This window comes from Amphibalanus amphitrite, unplaced genomic scaffold (genome assembly GCF_019059575.1).
Source record: "Amphibalanus amphitrite isolate SeventyFive unplaced genomic scaffold, NRLGWU_Aamphi_draft 000347F_arrow, whole genome shotgun sequence".
Taxonomy (NCBI): domain Eukaryota; kingdom Metazoa; phylum Arthropoda; class Thecostraca; order Balanomorpha; family Balanidae; genus Amphibalanus; species Amphibalanus amphitrite.
This window is the reverse complement of record NW_024881842.1, coordinates 455,966-475,974: the sequence shown is the minus strand read 5'-3', so window position 1 is coordinate 475,974 and position 20,009 is coordinate 455,966. Positions and strand designations below refer to the sequence as shown.

At 47.3% G+C, this 20,009-nt stretch overlaps 1 protein-coding gene across 1 annotated transcript; it reads right to left on the bottom strand.

Moving 5' to 3' along the window:
• Positions 1 to 5,618: 5,618 nt before the first annotated feature.
• LOC122389201 (probable glutamate--tRNA ligase, mitochondrial) lies at positions 5,619 to 15,746 on the bottom strand. The gene is made up of 11 exons (XM_043380981.1): positions 15,726 to 15,746; positions 13,874 to 14,034; positions 13,534 to 13,685; positions 13,086 to 13,364; positions 12,191 to 12,405; positions 11,824 to 11,860; positions 11,568 to 11,750; positions 10,998 to 11,158; positions 7,532 to 7,710; positions 6,903 to 7,063; positions 5,619 to 6,151 (listed from the first exon to the last, which is right to left on the bottom strand). The coding sequence occupies exons 2-11, from the start codon at positions 13,998 to 14,000 to the stop codon at positions 6,041 to 6,043; spliced, it is 1,605 nt and encodes a 534-aa protein (XP_043236916.1). The 5' UTR covers positions 14,001 to 14,034; positions 15,726 to 15,746; the 3' UTR covers positions 5,619 to 6,040.
• Positions 15,747 to 20,009: the final 4,263 nt, after the last annotated feature.

Below are 20,009 nucleotides of genomic sequence, written 5' to 3'. Positions count from 1 at the left end.
ATTTTGCTATTTGAGGTCAGTGATACCAGGTTAGGTCACAGAGGTCAGGTCACTGAGGGTCCCAATATGAAAATATCATGTGATGCATGTATTATGGTCCATTTTATATGCCAAATACGATTATGTGGGTCAGGCAGCCTTTGGGGTCAGTTTAGATTATGTTCTGGTGAAGGTCAGGTCAAGGTCAGGTCAAGGTCAGGTCAAATTAGGTCAAATTTCAAAGTTGATATTTTTGCATAAAATGGGTATCGATTCGATGCAGCTCGTCACGGGGAGTTCAATGGTGGTCTTTGTTTGCCCTACGTGGTCTAGAATCGCTAGAAATTGAGTTCAAAAATATGACGTCATCATTTTGAACAGTTTTTTTCGCTATAACTTGGCCAAAAAACGAGATATCGATCTGAAATTTGGTATGTATATAGTCTAGAAGAGCGCAGAGACTATCACGTATATTCCGTTTTTTTTTTTCGAAATTCGAAAAATGTTTTGGATTTTTTTTTTTTTAGTTTTTCTTTCAAAATCAATTTTTTGAATTTTTGGGGGTCAAAAACCCAAAAATTTGAAAATCCGAGATAGCAGGTTTGTAGCGCCGCTTTTTGTCTACATGACCATATAAAAAAACTGTGAAATTGCTTGGTAACTGTAGATTTGGTGAGCGTTTCAAGATTGCATGTTTTTTGCTCATTTTTCATTTTGCTCGAACATGACCTCAGTTTGACCTCAATAACTCCTGACCTAAGGTGACCTAAAACTTGAAATTTTGTGTGAAGGTGTCAAATTGATGCCCGGGAAGGTAGGTACTGAAAATTTGGCGGCTATTCAGGAAAAACCACGGGGGGGGGGCAAATTGCCCCCCCAAACGGGGCGAGGGTTAATGATCCTAATCAACTTCTGATCGGTGGGAACGTTTTACGCAGTGTGCCTTAAAGGAAAAGGGCCACCTTCGTGAAATATGAAGATATCGTTGTTTTTCATTTTGACATTATTATTTTTCATTTTCTTTTTAAAACTGGTGCCAGAAGTGCACAATTCGCGAAAAAGTATTTAAAACTATTTAACATATTGGTACTATGTTGATACTCTCTACGGCACCTACTGTATGATGGCATAGCGATGACGTCACACTCAAGCCAATCAGCGTTCAGAAGACAGACTCGTCGGATTGTGTCAGATAAGCTGATTGGTTAAAGCTGAGCTGGTTGGAGCTGATTGGTAAAAAACCAAAGCCTCGCCGCGGGTGGCTGTATTGTCGGAAGAACGCATTCCTGGGATAAGGACGCATTCCTGGGGTATTTTCTTTTAAAATTGCCGATAACTACGAATGGAGGCCGAAATCGGCCGTAAGGAGGTAGACAGATAGGTTTTCGGACACGGGCTACAAGATGGCTATCTCAGTTTCAATCCCCATGTTAAAGGTGGCCCTTTTCCTTTAACCTAAACTTGAGCTCACTCGAAGCAGGCACTTGCAGCTACTTCCGGCCCACATATATGCGAGAAGCGGACAGCTAAAAATCCATCCCGTTGCGAGCCACCCCGTGAGCCGCTTTGATGCCCAGCAAATGAAACAGGTTCTCTATCCGCCAGAATCGCCCCTAATCGGCTCAGATTCCAGCGCAGCAGCTGGTTTTCAGGACGTTGAAGCCGCGCCCTGTAACGAGCAAAACTGAACGGTTCTCACTTTTCTTCTCCCCTTATTAACACGATTTTTTCCTTCTTTCCAGTGCCTAGGTAGGTCAGGGACGTAGCCAGGGGGGGGGGGGGGCACGGGGGCCATGCCCCCTGAAGGCGAAAAAAAAATAGAATTAAAAAAAAAAACAACAGCTGCACCCCCAAAAAAGGACCAAATTCGAGGAGTTTTCCTTTTTTGAGGGGATAAGACACTAGGCCGCGACCTGTGACCCCTCCCTGACCAGAATCCTGGCTTCGTGCCTGAGTTAGGTAACTCAAAGTGGGGCTTCTAGGAGCTACTATCGTAAAATTGCTCGATACGAAAAGAGTAGGCTCCTGAATCGCCAATTAGGTATCTTGATAGGTATGCCCCGAGCACCATTCTTAGTAGAAGCACTGCAACACAGGTGGCTTAGCCCTCGCCCACAAAGGGAGAAGGGTCGAACGGACACCCTCCTCGGTTTTTCGCGAATAACTCGCGTAAAGAGCGGTCGATCGCGACGAAACTTTCAGTACCCTCGCGTTGATCAATTTTACACCTATCTTAAAATTCCATGAACCTGACCCAAATGACCTTTGACATGTGACCTACTTTTCGAGACCATATTGGCCGGAATCGCGATTCGGCGTAGGTATGTCGGCTCGCATTTGCCGCGCGTTTGCAGTCTTTTCGTGGTTTCAAGCATTCAAACATGTGATATGATGTTGGTCCCATGCATTAGGGTGGGTGTCAAGATCACCTGAAGGTCAGGTCAGGTCATTGACCTTTGATGACCTCGGTTCACTTATTCGAGTTTTACATGTTTCATGACTAGTTTTTGGAGCTAAATTCGAATGTAGCAACCATATGAACATTTACGAAGTAGTGTTGGTGCCTTCGTAACATTTTACGAAGCTGTCAAAGGCGGTTGACACCTATTACAAATGCTCGGCAGGACCTCTGCTGGTTAACCTGACCTGATCTGACCCGACCTAAATGCATGAAGACATCATCTGTGATCAAAACTAACATGATATTCGTGATTAGCACCCCGAAAAACCATAGCAGTTGCCCTTTACGACGTTCTAACGGGTCCCGATCTTCCCAACTTTTGCGTCATTAACCTGACCTGGAAGGTCAATCAATGACCTAGGACCTTAAAATTGGGTATCATCGGCTTCCTCTCGTTACGGGCAACACGCTCGTTTGTCCGCGAAGCTCTAGCTGGATCAGGGGCCAAAGGGCAAGGGGGTCCAACGGACCCCCCCCTCTCTATACGTTCGCGGCTGGAAAAACACCAATACGGGCGAGGGTTAAAATGGATTTGGCAGGGAAGCTTTGAGATGTGCAAGACTCATGTACTACCTAGGACAAATGATGACCTTTGCGTGAAATAAATGCTTCACCTCCATTTCATGCCCATACATGTTATTTTCCTTTGAACTTTTTTGTACTGGAAATTGGAATTGATGGTGCACTGTGAAGTCACTTTCAAGCCGAAATGTATTGGATAGTCTGCGCTCTCTGCTGATTCATAATGAAATGACCACATTTGGGCTTCAATCCTTACAGCTCAGACGAAACAAGAGTTATTGGACGATTTCACGCGTCAGAGAAAAAGTAAGGCCGAAGAACTCAGCAGTTGAATTACCGCTATTTGCTGTGAAAGCCGACAGCGGACATAACACACCTCACAGACGAAATAGGCAAATAGAAACCGACGTGCATGCACGATTCCAGATTCAGAAATGTTCTGGGAAACTGAAACGGGTTTTCAGCAGGAGGCAGACGGCGTGGAGACTTGTCGAGTTGAAGTGCTGAATATCCGAAAGGCTGCTCAGATTAATGGCTTCGGAATTTCCGAGCCACCCAGTTCGGCTTGGACTAGCAAGCTGAACTCGAGAAACTGGAAGGATTTTTTAGTTTGCAGCTCTTAATAGGCATCGCTATGCAGAATTCCGTGAATACATAAGAAAAACTAACACTCGTCTCGGAAAGCCGTTCCTTCATTTTTTCTTTTTTCATTTGCAAAAAAAAAAACTCCAAAGCCTTCCTGAAGTTATGCTGCCGCAAGCCTGAATAGGTATAGAGTGCACCGTACTACACACACCTCAAGGTGTACCGCACCACACTATATACATACCTACGCCTGAAGGCAGACTCTACCGCACTATATACGCCTGAAGGTAGACTGTACCGCACTACACATATACGCCTAAAGGTAGTCTGTACCGCACTACACGCGACCAAAGGTAGAATGCCGCACTATGCAGCCCTGAAGGTAGACTGTACCGCATTATATATGTACTACCTGTTTGGTGTTGGAATTACGCCCAAAGAAACGTGGTGACTTCCCGGGCTGAGCCGAATTTACGCTGGGTGTGCCGGCTGAGGTCGGTCTCGGACTCCAATCAGTGAACACTCATCGGCCGCCGTGTGCTTGTTCCATCGTCCACTCGGTTATATGAGGGAAATGGCTAGGATTGGGCCCCATGAGCTGTTCCATGCCCTCTGCGGCCGTCAGTGCACGCGATTAATTATTTTGAATTTTGATCATTGCTGATCTGTTTTTCTGAATGCTGAAAAATGCATAGACGGTTTTGGTCAATCATGAATTCCCGGCTTTCAATGACGAATAGTTTAGACCATTGACGATTTGATTTGCACAATGTTGAACTATTCGCTCAATGTCGAGTTGTAGAGGAGGATCGCCGAATACTTTCGCACAATGGTAATTCTTTGTGACCAACCGCCCATTTGTAGTGCCATCTATATGGCGAATGTGTATGTACAAATGTTTTGCCCAATGCATGGGCGCAATGGTCAAAAGCTAACGCAAAAAGGTGCATACTGTAGCACACATCACGCGCCTGAAAGTAGACTGTACCGCATTACACACGCCTGAAGAAAAACTGTACCGCACTATACATATGCGTCTGGTGAAGGCAGACTGTACCGTACTACACATGTCCGTGTACCGTGTACGTACAGTGTACACATGTCCAAAGGTAGACTAGCGCTTCACACACGCATATGTATAAGGCAGATTGTATCGCATTACTTGCGCCTGAAGGTAGACTGCACCGCACTTCCTACGCCTGAAGGTAGACTGTACAGCAGTATATGCACCTGAGGGTAGACTGTACCGCATTACGCACGCCTGAAGGTAGACTGTACCGCACTGCACGCGCCTGAAGATAGACTGCACCGCATTGCACGCGCCTGAAGATAGAGTGTGCCGCACGGCACACGCCTCAATATAGACTGTAGGTACTAGGTAGAACTAGACTGTACGTAGGGCTGCATACGCCTGAAGGTAGACTTAAGACTACCGTAATTCATACGCCTAAAGACATGATCAAAATGATCAGCGTTGACAGCCAGGATTGTGCTGGATATTTTGTCGTCACTATCTGCTTGCTGGGGGAGCGCGCCCGGAGGGGGTTGTAGCTTGTTGAGTTGAGGGCGTTAAACGCACACAGCCTGTAACTTCTGGGAAGCCGTCCTATTCTCAGTATTTTGGAGCCCAGGTAATTGAAATCCCTCAGCTGAGATTTGTAGCAAAAACATAGAAGATTTCACCTTTATTGCGAACTTAGTCTGAGACTCGCCAAGCAAAAGGTGTTGAGGTTAAACTATTCTGTGTTTCCACGCAAAAAAAAAAAAAACTTGTAACAGGCGACAGCATTTCTGAATGAACTCTCGCCATTGCAAACATAGCATGACACCGAATCACCGCTGGATGTCACAGCTATTCGACTAGCCAGATAATAGCTTGTGCTTATCATTCAATTATGTGGCGACTGAGGGCAATTTCTGGTGATAGATGACGCCATAATTCACATTTGAGGAGCAAAAGCTCGATTTCACGGCATTTGTCGCACCGAATTATGCCTGTCACCTTCGATATCGATGTCATCCATTTACCAAGCTTTAAAATTACATAAAAATTCACGTAAACAACTACTCCACCGGGGTACCGTGTCTTTCATAGTGTCAATCAAATAACCAATCGGAAAACTATTTTAGGGCTAGAGTATTTCTCGCAATACCGCGCACCAATGCAGACCGCTGATCTACGGACAGCTCTTGAATGAGACATCACTCGATCAGCCCACCGGCCATAACCAAATACATCTTTCACAGGCGAACCCAGCCGGGCCGATGAGATACGCCCCGGCCAAACATTGAGCGCGCCGCCCGGGCTCATCGCCGGCAGAGTATCGATAACATCCGCGGGCTCAGCCACTCGGTTTATTTACCGTTATCACATCCTTACATTAATCAGCACGTAACAGCGTGGCTCCGGCCCCCAGGGCGTCGGGGGCCTCAAATACGAACATTATACGTCCCGGCAGTCTCTCAATCATTTAAACAGAAGTGGTCTTGCCGTCAGCTTTGCGCAGCATGCTCGCTGGGCGCGTGAGCGATCGAAGTTGAGATCCTCTGGAGGGCTTCCTCCTTGCCGAGAACAGCGATCATTTCTGCGACGCCGGGTCCCTCCTGAAATAAGGTTCACAGGGTTCAGAACAAAACGGACTCCGCTACAATCGTTAGTTACATACCGTAACAAACTACGATTGATGATACAAACAGACAAGCCAGCCATGTAAAAATATTCATGGCCGTCAATATAGCTCAATATAGTTCAACATTGACAAATTTTCGGACTAAACAGTAAATTTAGACCTCTACGCGCACAAACAGATAACATGTTACGAATAAGCATACGTTCGAAAGCCAGTGAAATGTGTGGCAAGGCCAAACTCAATTATTGAAATGTAATCATCAGAAGCAAGGTGCCACTAAATTAACAAACGGCTACCGCGTGACTGAACAGAGTTAAGATCGGGTCAGGGCGCGCCCAGGTCCGACCCATGACCGCCCCACCCTATTACAGAGACCGACCACGTGCCACCGATCCATTCATGTTAGCGACGTGGCGGGGCGGGCGAGCTTCCATTCCTGGATGACCCCTGCAGACGTGATTTCCAGCACCCCCTCCCTGACATTTAACCACGTCACTTGGGCGCGTGCGACTCGTACAGAGTGACTGGGAGGTTTGGTGAGTTGTGTCCTATCTGGTTTGTAACTCACCAGACTTCACTCTCACTCACTAGCTGCCTCACTCACTCACTGACCAAAAACTCACTCACCCACTTATTTACTCACTCACTCACTCACTCACTCACTCACTCACTCACTCACTCACTCACTCACTCACTCACTCACTCACTCACTCACTCACTCTCACCTCCACTCCACTGAGCGCCAATCGAAGCAGCTTCATCAGCGCGCTGAACTTGATTCTTCTCTCGCCGGCCACGGCGCGGAACAGGGGCACCAGCTCGTCCTTGGTCAGTGAATCCTCCGGCCGGCCGGACAAGCGGTCGAGCAGAACTGACAGCGTGCCCGCTGTGGATGGAACACAGGACACTGTTGTTAGGTGGGGGTTTGACGTGACGGGGCTCGATTGAGATCTTAGTGCTGGGATACATACGACGATTTAGGCATAATATCCGCTTGCTACAGGTGTTCCTCGGCCAAATACGAGTATAATTATGTAACTGAACCTCATGCGAATGCGCATTAGATGAACATGACCTACTTAAACACCCACTAAAATGGCATTGGTGACTTAATTGCTTCTCCATTCACTTCTTCCTTCCTCATTCATCTGGGAAAGGGAGGGTTGCTTATTCGCACCCAGCGGCCAGCCTCTCCGTCCCCATTCCCTCAACTATCAAGCGTAGAAGAACTCGCACCTCCCTCCTTCCATCTATCACTTAGCTCTTCCCTTCCCCAGCTCTCCATCAACCCCAAACTGTCTCTGTTCCCTTCCCACTCGGACAGAAGTAGCCACCCCCTCCCTCTCCCGCTCACCTGGGTCCTCCACGGGCATCTGGTCGTCCCTCAGTCGCTCCGGCACCGCCCACAGGTAGCTGAAGTCCCGCGACACAAGATCCGACAGGTACTCGATCCGTGCGTTGTCCAGCGACCACCTCAGCACACGGTCTATGTAGGCGTCGGTAAGCACGTGAGGCGCTAGTGGTGGTCCGCTGCTGTGGAGAGAGAGAGAGAGAGAGAGAGAGAGAGAGAGAGAGAGAGAGAGAGAGAGAGAGAGAGAGAGAGAGAGAGAGAGAGAGAGAGAGAGTCACAACTCACATACACATCACTGAGTCGATATGAGGCTTTCCTCCAGGCTAAAGCCCCGAGGGCATCGTCGATTGAAGGCGAAGATAACATGTTTGTACGTCAGATGATATGGAAGTGGTATTGGAAACCACCTCAGGGCCCGACGTGCTGTTGACAGAAACTGATTGTGATTTGAACGGCAGCTCGTAGTACGGCATAGAGGATGTCGTCATCGTAGTGAAAGCTGAGCGATTCAGTAGCAAAAAAAAAAAAAAAAAAAATGGAATGATGACAGCAGCATTCGTTTTTAATAAAAAAGATGTCGCCAGTCAGCATTCCTTCCTGTGAATTTCATACTTGCATCAAATCAACATATGACTAGAGTAGACTCTAGAGCGACATAAGGGCTTTTTGTGTCCATACAAATCAGTATTTTTAAGATCCCTGCTCAACGCCGAGCAGTAATTAAAGAATCAAACCAGCCCATTCAGAGTCAAATTTAGCCGACCGTCTCCTATGTCCTACTGAAGTCCCTGTCTCGTCCGTTGTCGGGCTTTGTTGGGACACTGGCCGCCGTAAAACCGGCGTCGCTCGCTCCACACCCAGTTCATTAGCCGCTGGCGCATTGTTGGACAGGGCGAGCCTTTTATCATGTGAGGAGTGGGGCTTACCTTCAGCCACCGAGAAAATGGCCGTGAAATTTCATCAGCAGCCCCGAAATGCGCCTAGCAACACTAGTGTGGACCACAAGAGTGGCATTCATATTTGACATTCGTCGAAAAAAAAAAACGAAGGCAGACTTCAAACAATCCTACAAGAGCTCAACCTAGGAGGAAATCGATATAACTCGTCATCCAAATTCACCAGATATTGCCAGTAACCACGCCAGTAACTAAGCTACCTATCGAGGATAATGCAGAGGACAGATTGGGGACATTGGGGACGATATGATGCAGGGTATATAGATGATGATCGGTAGACTGAGCTGGTTGCTATGGCAGCCAAACTGACTCGGAAGAAGTCTCAGAGCGCTCCTCTGACACTGATCCGCGGCTAGGTCGGTGTAAAAACGGCCACACCAGATAACCAGCCTGCTGAACATTCTTCTGACATGGTGGGACGGGATTTTGAGCTATGATTAGCTTTTCCGTCGACAGGATGCTGAGAGCTGTCCGCCTTCTGCCCACCGCCTACTCGTCTCAAAGGATTAAGTTCTGTCAGTTTGGTCCAAGCATGGGCACAAAACCAAGCGTTTAAAGTCAACTTACGTAACGAAAATGACAATGCAAGAAGGGCATGTCCGCAAATAAACCCCAGTTAAACACCAAAGGCGGCTTTGAGTTGAGCTCAAACTCTCTATTATAAATAGTGCACGCCTTGCGAAACTGATTTCAGGTAATTTCATTTTTATTTCATGGGTCACACTCATATGTTCCCACAATGTACTTTGTCATCTCCGATCTCCTTTAATTGCATCTGACCCCTCTCATGTGTCATATGACATCTACCATGGCCTTACAACCCACTGGTCTCTCATGACCTAAACCGCACGGTCCTTCCCGACTGACCTCATATGCAATACAACCTATCATGTCCCCTAACCCCAATTAACCTCTCCCTTTAGCCTTTGACCCCCATTCACCTCTCCCTATAACACTCGTTACTGTCACGTTCACGAACAGTTGTACTCTTTCTTCGTCAACAACTGCCTTCTTGCTTCCGCCCAACATGGCTTTCGCCGAAACTATTCTACCGAAACGGCACTTATTCAAATTGCCTACCGATCGCGTCCATCAGGCCATGGATCAGGGTCATATCTGTCTTCTTGTCTTGTTAGACCTGAGTAAATGTTTTGATGTTGTGAATCACGCCAAACTGCTTCAAAAACTTGAACTTTATGGAGTGAACACTGAGTAGTTCCAAAGTTATCTTTCGGATCATTTTCAATACGTTCGGATGAGCTCGCCACAGAACGAACAGGTGACCTCCAAACCGATGAGAAACCCGATTGGAGTGTACCAAGGTACCTCGCTCGGACCTTTGTTGTACACCGTGTACTCGAACGACATCAGTTTGTACGTAGAGAGCCAGGTGACCATCGTTCAATACGCTGATGATACTCAGCTCCTCGTTACGGGCAGAAAAAGTGACATCGCATCATTGTTCATCGCATGGAGTGTGCACTTAACACCCTGCATCGCTGGCTTATGCAAAATTCCTTGAAACTGAACTCCAGCAAGACGCAGCTTATAGTTTTGGGTACGCGCCAAATGTTACGAGGTGTTCCGCCTGTTACCCTTACCGTGAGCGGCAGTACCATCCACGAGAGTGGTCGCGTCAAAAACTTGGGCGTGGTGAAGGACCGCACACTGTCTTACGAGTACCATATAGATCAGCTTGTCGGACGATGCACTGGTCTTCTTATAGGTCTTAGTCATGCCAGATATAGACTACCGAAAGAGACTCTCATCACTATTGTCAACGCATTGGTTCTGTCAACCGTGAGATATTGTATCAGTGTCTATGGTACTGCGGTCGCCAAAAACATGTCTCGTGTTCAAAAGGTAATTAACTTCGGTGCACGAGTTATCACGGGGCGGCGCAAGCATGACCGCGTGAGTGACGCACTCAGAACTCTCACCTGGCTCCCGGCTCGTGAACTGGTCACTTACCACACTCTGTGCCTACTCAAGCGCATGTTGGTGACCGGCGCTCCTCAGGATATCGCCGAGCAGCTCTCCACAGTAGGAGAGGGGAGAGAGCGCAACACACGGCAGGACGCAGACCTCGCTCTTCCACGGATAAGATCCGAGTCCGGCCGAAGGAGATTTTTGTACCGTGCTGTGTCGGCTTTCAATGCCCTGCCTCTCGCTGTCAGGGAGCAGCCACCGGGCGCTTTTAAAAGGAATGTGAAACGGCGTCTGGGCCAATTTTAGAAAGTATGCGTGCTTGTGGGCTAAATATTTTTTATGTGTGCTTGATTGCGTCACCATCCCCTTGTATTTACTTTTTCACCTCCTATGACACGAACTCAAGAATAGCCATGTTGTATGGATGAGTTTTTAAGTGTTCAATAAACAATCAATGATAAACAATAAACTCGACCCGACTGACCTCTCCCTGTAAACTTCGACCCGACTGACCAGGCTGCTCTCCCTATGACCTTCGACCCTACTAACCTCTCCCTATGACCTCTGACCCCCCCCCCACTGACCTCTCTGCGAACCGCTCGTTGACCAGCTGCCGCACCCGGTCACACATCTTCTCCCGGTGCTGGCTGTCCTGGTGCCGACGCCTCAGAGCCAGCAGGTTCAGTCGCCGCAGTCGCTCAGGGTCCAACCGACACGAGGACGTGTTGACCCGGCTCAGCTCAAACTGGCGATCGCACAGGCGGGGAGAGTACTCGTGAGGGTGGCGTGGTTAACGCTGGGAAAAACAGTGACAAAATGACACGGTGGATGTTTTTGTCGACTCACCTGATGAAGGTAGAGTAGTTAACGCTCGGTAGAACTGTGACAGAATGTCATAGCGGATGTTTTATTGGCCCATCTATCCCTCTCCTCAGCTGTTCAGTTTTCCTCCTTTCTGAATCATGTTTCCCGCTTGCCTCGCGCCACTCCCCATTTGTTCTGTAACATCTCTTCATTATTCCCAGCTGTCATTCCTTCCCAAAATATATCAGTGATGGGGACATTCCTTCCCTCACATCTGTCTCTCTCTCTATCTTTCTCTCTTCCTCTCTTCCTTAGCCCCCCCCCCCCACTTTTCCCTCCCCTCTCCCCACCTTTTCTGTCAGCTCCCTGGCGCTCGTCAGCGCCGTTTGGTCGAGCTCCCTGAATCCTCCACCAGCCAGGCATACGTAGTTGAGCAGCGCCTCGGGTAGCACTCCCCGCTGTAGGTGCGACTCGACCGAGGCGTCCCCGTGCCGCTTACTCAGCTTCGTTCCGTCCGGGTTGGTGACCAGGGGTAGGTGCGCGAACTGCGGCGGATCCCAGCCTAACGCTCTGGCGGCAGGGGGGGGGGGGACAGATAACCACAAGAAGGTGAGCGAACTGGGGTGGATCCCAGCCTAACGCCCTGGCGGCAGGGGAGGTAGGGGGAGGTGCCGGAGTATGTATGCATGAGGAAAAGATATAGGGTCTTACAGGACATAAAAGAGATAGTTTAGAGCGATAATGGTCAGGCAGAGCTGGGAAAAAAACTAAACATAGCGATCATGGACCATAAATGAATCAGAACCAAATGCAAAAATATCCGTTGATTCTAAGTTCCAACATATATTCAGCTAACACTTTTTTCGGTACAGATGTGCTCACGGTTTTGAAAACATGATAAATAGCAGCGCACTACAGTAACCTTCATCCTCCTTCAATGCCTACCATTGTCCAGCCCGAGGAGCAGTCTTACCGGTAGAGAGCGATATGTTTGGGCGTCGAGACCTGCCACTCCACCCCGCGCAGGACGTGAGTGATGCGCATCAGGTGGTCGTCCACCACGTTAGCCAGGTGGTAGGTGGGGAAGTGATCCGCCTTCATCAGCACCGGGTCACCCTCCTGGGCAGCTACGTCGAACGTCACCTCGCCGTACACCAGGTCGGTGAAAGGTGTGTCCGTGTTCTCCAACTGGGGAAGGAGAGAGATATTCGCGTTTGGTACATGACGGATCATTTACATTACATTCAGGATATCGGAAGATGTGTCTGAACGCTGAATGCCAAGTAAGTTCGGCGACGGCAGCAGTAATTGAAGCAAGGTAACTCGAAAGTGACCTGCTGATTGCATGAACAGAGACAGCCACAGTCAAGTCAGTCCAAAAACGCAGGCCGCACCAAGCCTGGTGCCCCTCTGCCCGGCCTGAGACACCAATAAAGACAGCTGAGAGGCCAACAGACGGTTTTCCCACTGGTTCGAACCATGCACGAATGGTCACCCGCCACGCCGATTGTGTTCATCTGCGGGCAGCTTGCAAAAGTCCGCCGTGCAGCGTCCAGTCCACAGCTTCGCTCGAGACAGAAAACTTATACGGGATTACGAAGACGGTGCATAAGTCATGGACCGACGTCAGAACGGGGGTGAGGCGAAATATGCGACGTGACCGGTGCAAGAAACGGAAATAAAGTGATTTCCCAGTAAAACTAGAAACAGAATACGACTTAAATAGAGCCTCATAATGCATGGCTGAACACAGCAACACATTTATATGGATGCCTAATGCCCATTATTCCCAGACGTCTCACCAGAGTAGCCACAGTCTGGCCAATCCTCCAGCGACGTGCAAACAGCAGTGTGAACTCACCACTCACCTTCAACCTGACGACATGCGACACGCCTCGCTCCTCCAGCATGTTTCGTTTCTCCTCGGACAGGTGGCGGCAGCGGTTATCGTAGCGCGGTTTCTCGCCGCGGCCGAGCGCCTGACGCCGCAGTAGCTGTAGCCTCTGGCGCGTGCAGTAGCACCGGTAGGCGGCGCCACTGTCCAACAGGCGCTGCACGTTCTCCCGGTACAGAGCGGTACGCTCCGACTGGGTGTACGGGCCGTACGGACCTCCCACGCCCGGCCCCTCGTCCGGCTGCAGACCCATCTGGCGGCCGGAGATGGAAACAGAGGTGCGATTAGCTGACACCAGGCGTACCACAGACAGGAGAACGAATTACCGACGCTCTACGTGTCCACATCCACATTAGCCCCAAAAGAGCGGAACCTACTAGAGTAAAAATAAATGTCCATCGCTATAAAGCAGCACCACTAACCGTATCCAGGGTGTGTAGAAGCCGATCCACAGCACCAGGCACTGTGCGTGTCTGGTCTGTATCCTCAATCCTCAGCAGAAACTTGCCACCTTGGGAACGTGCAAACAGGTAGTTGTAGAGTGCTGAGCGCAGACTGCCCAGGTGCAGCTCACCTGAGGGAAAAGAGGGGAGGGGTCACATTACCACCAGGGTCAGTCAGAAGGAGAGGGACAACAAATGGGGATTGTGTGTATTGAGGAAGGGGAGAGACACATCAAAGTCATAAGTCAGTGACAGACATATCATGCAACAATCATCCCATCATACATAACATACCTGGGTGTGCACTGAGCAGCCTTACCTGTAGGACTGGGAGCGAACCTCGTCCTCACTTCCTGAAGCAGAGCAGAATGTGTGGAGAGTGGCCTGGACCATTGCTGTCTCCACATATGGTGAAGTTGAAGTGGGCTTCTCACAAAGCATTTCATGGCTTAAAACTCAGTTGTCAGCCATCAGACAATCCTGCAATATCAAACCGGTTGTTAGTTGGTTAAATTTACCAGCCTGAAAAGCATGGCAATGTTGATGAGATACCATCAGTGCAGGTGAGGTGTAGTCAGTCAGCACTGGTGCAGTACAGCTTTATAGTGGTGCTGTACAGATTTCACATGGAATGGTGTGGTAAGGGCCCTAACTTGGCACCAGGCACTGTGCTAGCGCAGTGCACTGCTGTCTCAGACAATAATGCACAGTTACCACAACAGGCCAGCCAGGGAATAATTGGAAGGTCAATGACTGACCTGAGAAGGTAAAACTGGGTATCATTGGATTCGTATCTTCCCAAAGAATCTTTTTGGTCTTTACCGCGAAGCTCTATCTCCAACAGGAACGAAATGGCGCGGGTGGTGGCAACCCCCCCCCCCCCCCATGCACGTTCTAGGATGGGAAAATGACATGTGTGGGCGAGAGTTAAAGCAATATTATTGTGCTCAGTAGAGAGTTCCAACATTTCTGTTCAACATTAGGCATGTTCGTTCTTGAAACACTGGCTTATTTTTAGACGATAGGTGATTTAGAGTCTATATTTATGCCCAAATACGGTCATGAAGACTCAATTTTTTATGCTTCCGTTTTTCATTCCAGAAGCCTAGTTTGCCAAACTGACCTTAACCTACCTATATACAAACCTGCAACCTGCTATCCCAGTTCACCTACACCTACAATTGACCTACAAACCTACAAACCTATAACCTACACCTACAAGCCTACAGTCTCCCTCGGTTACAAAAGCTTTGTGTGACGTCTGCTCTACGAATGCCAAAATTCCCAGTGTACCTATGAAATTCAATTCAATTTGTTGTGATATGACGCAATCCAAAAAAACTCTTATTACATGGTGGCCATTTCAGTTTGGGAGAGGTGCCCTTCGGGCGCATTTCGCAACAACAGCAACAAAATAAGAGGCAGCAACAGTGTCACCATGGTACAAAAAAAAATAATAGAAATTGCCAGTTGTGCGGGAAGTGGGAACCGCACCGGCTAGCGGAGGCTGATGAGCCGGTATATACTGCCTTGGATGAGCCCATCCAACTTTTTGGCTACGGAGCTTGTAATGTAGTTGAGCCCCTCCGACTGGAGCAATCGAAATGGGAAATCTACAGACATCATTTCATAGATGCATATGATATGCATAAGCGCAGGAACCATGGGACATTGGGGGCAGCTTGCCCCCACAACTCTGGGGCCGTGTGGGCGGTGCCCCACAACTTTCATAAGGCCACGAACCATAGGGGCAGCTTGTCCTCCCCAAATTAGGCGTTGTTAGGTCACAAAGGAAGAAAGCATGTAAGTGAAAAATCCACCTCTTTCACTGGCTCGGCAACTTGAACTCATTTGGTATATCAAAACCTTTAATCCCGATTCCGTCAATACCACAGTTTCTTCAGTGTTCTTCACCCAGCTGAGACGGAATACCTCACTTTTTTGCAAATGTTTTCGTTTTTTCGTTGAAAAGGCTTAGGTTGAAGTTGAAGTGTGAAAAATAAGTGGCTTAAAACCGGTGAGAAAACTAGATTTGAGGGTAACCTAGGCTGACCTCTATTATGGTGTAGCCCCCCAGTCTGGAAGAAGTTCCCGCGCCACTGGAAATCAAAATTGCGAAAATCAAGGCCCTAAATCAAAATACACAGCAAAAATCAAGCAAAAATATACACCATCGGGCCATCGGCAATCGGCATGCCATCGGTAAGAAAATTGAGCGTCTATTTTGCAACAAATGCGCAAGAACTGAGTAAGTACCAAATTCTTGAAATGTGCTGAATTGTGAAGGAGAGAAAGGGAAATAAATTAATTGAAGGGATAGCTCTGACCCTCTCTAACCCTCTCAATTAAAAAATAAAGCACACCGTTTGATGAAATACTCATAAAATTTCCATAAAAAATACTGCATCAAATTTAGAGAAATGATGTGAAAGTAAAAAAAAATGTTGAAAACTTTCGATTTATTTTTGGTAATAGCATAAATTCCCTGATGTGTGCATCCAAATCCAGCTGATTGCTTACATTTCAATTTCGGAGAGTGTAATTTGTTTGGGCTCAGTTGCAATGACGAATGCAAGAAATAAATTGAATCTGCAGCTTCCTAATATTTCAATGGGTATTGTGTCATTTTCACGCTTAAACCCTTGATAGGCATAGGTGGGCACGATCCGTTCCTCCGTTCCTCCGTTCCGGAACGCCGTTACAATTTTTAGGAACGGAGGAACGGACTCGTTACATTTTAAAAAGGGTAACGGACCAAGTAACTTCCGTTACATTGGTTGTTCGTTCCTCCGTTACAAGTTAACAGTTTAGTCCGTTCCTTCGTTCCTCCGTTACTTTTCGTTGTCCGAGCGGGTTGATCTTTCAGCTAACCCACAGACATTAATGCAGCAGCGGAATAGTGGATTATTGAGCAGCCCTGACTTGAAGACGGGAGATGGCCTCAGTGTACAGTGTACTGGCCTTCCGCAATGAGCCGGCGTTGCAGTATATATGTGTTCGCAAAGTTCAACACGGGCGTCCCTTCAAGCGCCTCAGTAGAGCGCATGTTCTCAATGGGAAAAGATGTGCTACGTGCAAAAAGGGCTACCCTCTCAGAAAGTGGCAGCGGAACATCTTCAATTAAGGGAGGGGGGGGGGGCACTGCCGACTTTTTGTTCCATTCTTTCCATGCAACGCACATAGGGCTAATGTTAAAATGCCAAAATCAAAGGGGGCACGGTGCGCCGGTGCCCCCCCCCCCCCGTTCCGCCGCCTATGCTCTCAGGTGCCAACCTGGAACGTCTAGTGTTCGTGAAGTGCAACCGGCATCTGGCCGGGGACAAGTGATGCGCATCAGTACCACCAGACGTTCCAAGGTTTAGTGTCCAATCAGTGCCCACTGTCTTGGTAGATTTGGTGGGCATTCCGCTTTCTCGGTAGGTTTAGTTTGTGTCAGAATGGTCTCAAAAATGTTTGAAATACCCAACATTTTAACGTTTTTTATTTTGCTGTAACGGAGTAACGGACTAAAAGAACTTCCGTTACATTATATACAGAGGAACGGAGGAACGAGTAACGGAAGTCACGTTTTGAGGGAACGGAGGAACGAGTAACGAAGTTACAATTTTGGGGAACGGTGCCCACCTATGTTGATAGGCGTCTTCACCAGTTACAACGTCACATTGACATTAACATCAAATAGGTTACTAACAGGTTGCCCAGCCAGCAATTTGGTTTGGCTCAAGTTGAAGTCCATTTTGCTTTGGCCTTGGCAACTCCAACATGTCAGATGTTTTTTTTTAGGCCTGTGTTAACAGAACTCTGTCCGAACAGCGGGTTTGGGTTGATTCCTGAGCTCTGTTCGCACCCCGTTTATTTACCAGCAGACTTATGACGTCGGCGGTCGATTTACGTCACGGGACATGACGTCATCACTGCAAGCTACGTGCTGGTTTATGGTTTATCTTGTACGTGCTACGTGAAAGACAAGGCCCTATAGTGAAAGAGACATATATGATGCTGTACTGACATTGGTGGCGCACATAAACAAATGCTCTCCGCACTGTTTTGTGTGTTTATTGTTTCATATAGGTATGTTGTGATTATATTCGGTTTTGAAAATTTATTTTTTGTGTTAGGTATTTAATTTTATATGCTGTTTATTTGTTCATAGAACGTTCATTTTCTATTTGTAAACGATTTTACCTGCGTTTTTGTTTTTGTTTTGGAGTACCTACTTCATAGAAGAGCATTTCAATTTAGTGTTTGATTGTGTCAGAATATGTGTGCTAAAATGCAATATTTTGCTTCATTAGATTTGCTGTCCCCTGAAGTTTGTAAGGATTAAAATACTTGGCCACTCAATATTGTCATTTTATTTCCCAATTTATATTCACAGTTATTTATTATAAGTAGGTACTGTGTGGTGATACTTTTGCTGTTTCTTCCTTCAAATTATTGTTATTGCCTTGTGTTTTATCTTGGCATACCTATCCATGAAATTTTTTATCTTAAATATAGGAAAATATTCCCAAGAAGGCACTGAATTCATAGCACTCGTACATGTGGTGATTGTTGGTGATGTGTATCCCGGACCGTGAAGCTTGAAAGCCTACTTATGTGCCACAATTTTTAATATTCAAGTTGATTTTTAATGATGAAATTATAAAAAGTTGTTCAGAACCTTGCACGGACTGGTTTGCATATGGAATGATCAGTTCTCATCAATCCAAACAAAAATATGGCACATGCTCATGAGAACATTTACTGCAGGTCTTTGTCCATTTGCTGGAAAATGCCTTCCGCCAGCTGTCCGGTAAAGTCTTCAGAGTTGGAGTACCTACTTCATAGAAGAGCATTTCAATTTAGTGTTTGGTTGTGTCAGAATATGTGTGCTAAAATGCAATATTTTGCTTCATTAGATTTGCTGTCCCCTGAAGTTTGTAAGGATTAAAATACTTGGCCACTCAATATTGTCATTTTATTTCCCAATTTATATTCACAGTTATTTATTATAAGTAGGTACTGTGTGGTGATACTTTTGCTGTTTCTTCCTTCAAATTATTGTTATTGCCTTGTGTTTTATCTTGGCATACCTATCCATGAAATTTTTTATCTTAAATATAGGAAAATATTCCCAAGAAGGCACTGAATTCATAGCACTCGTACATGTGGTGATTGTTGGTGATGTGTATCCCGGACCGTGAAGCTTGAAAGCCTACTTATGTGCCACAATTTTTAATATTCAAGTTGATTTTTAATGATGAAATTATAAAAAGTTGTTCAGAACCTTGCACGGACTGGTTTGCATATGGAATGATCAGTTCTCATCAATCCAAACAAAAATATGGCACATGCTCATGAGAACATTTACTGCAGGTCTTTGTCCATTTGCTGGAAAATGCCTTCCGCCAGCTGTCCGGTAAAGTCTTCAGACCTGAGGCATCATCCTGTTATCACTCTGAATAGCTTGGTGAGGTTGCTGAAGGCCTCTATTACTGCTTCCTCTGAGGCTCTGACCCTGAGGTGCTTGAGCAAAAAGCATTTTGGACTTAAAAGGAGGGAGTCAATTTTCTGATCCCTTGTTTTCTTGGCAGGTGATTTATCGCTGCTTAGGGCCAGCGGCCCATCGGACAGCCTTGAGAAGACCGCCGCACGCTGTTTGCAGTCCGTCGACCACCTGTCTTCAACGGACGGACGCCCTCGGTCCCACTAAGCAATTGACTGAAGCCTATCGCGCCGATATGCTCGCTCATCTTCCATCCTCCCTCGCCCTGCCTGATGGTTTCGACGACCCGGGCTGTGGTCCCTGAGTTTCGGAACCCGTCTCGCTGGCCTGCCAGCAGGAGGCCTGGCGCTCGTCGCAGACGAGCGCTGCAGTGTGGCCAAATGCCTTTAATTTTTTGGCATTGATTCGTTGTGTGACGTTGTTTTGTTCGCATGTGGCCATGTGGATAAGGCTACTGGCCAGTGGCCATAGCCTTATCCTTCTTGTTAAATTTGTTATCTGGAAATAAATGTCACCACTCACCATAAATGTGTTCTACATGGGCAATGACTAACTATTCTACTGTACATTTTACGGATGTCACATTTCATGGTGCTTCAGGATAGATATCACAAGCGTCGTACCTCTTTGTTACGTTGATGACGCACCTGTAACCGCAGGCAATAACAGCCGGACACAGGCTGACACGCGCTATTCACCGATGGGCATATGAACAGATGGGTGTCGTGATCGTGGGCATGGTACTGCCTAGACTCGGCAATAATTAGGGCATTTTTAATGCTCGTCGAACCTATCGGTTTTCTTCATCAGATGCCGTTTAGGGGGAGGGTAGATGGACTCTGCCCTCCCCGCCCCTCGCCATTTCGGACTAAATTGCGACATTTTAGGGCCGTGCAGAAGTTCACTTACGACGTCCCAAGTCAGTAACCTGACCAGACTGACCTGACCTAATAATGTGGTCGGTGTG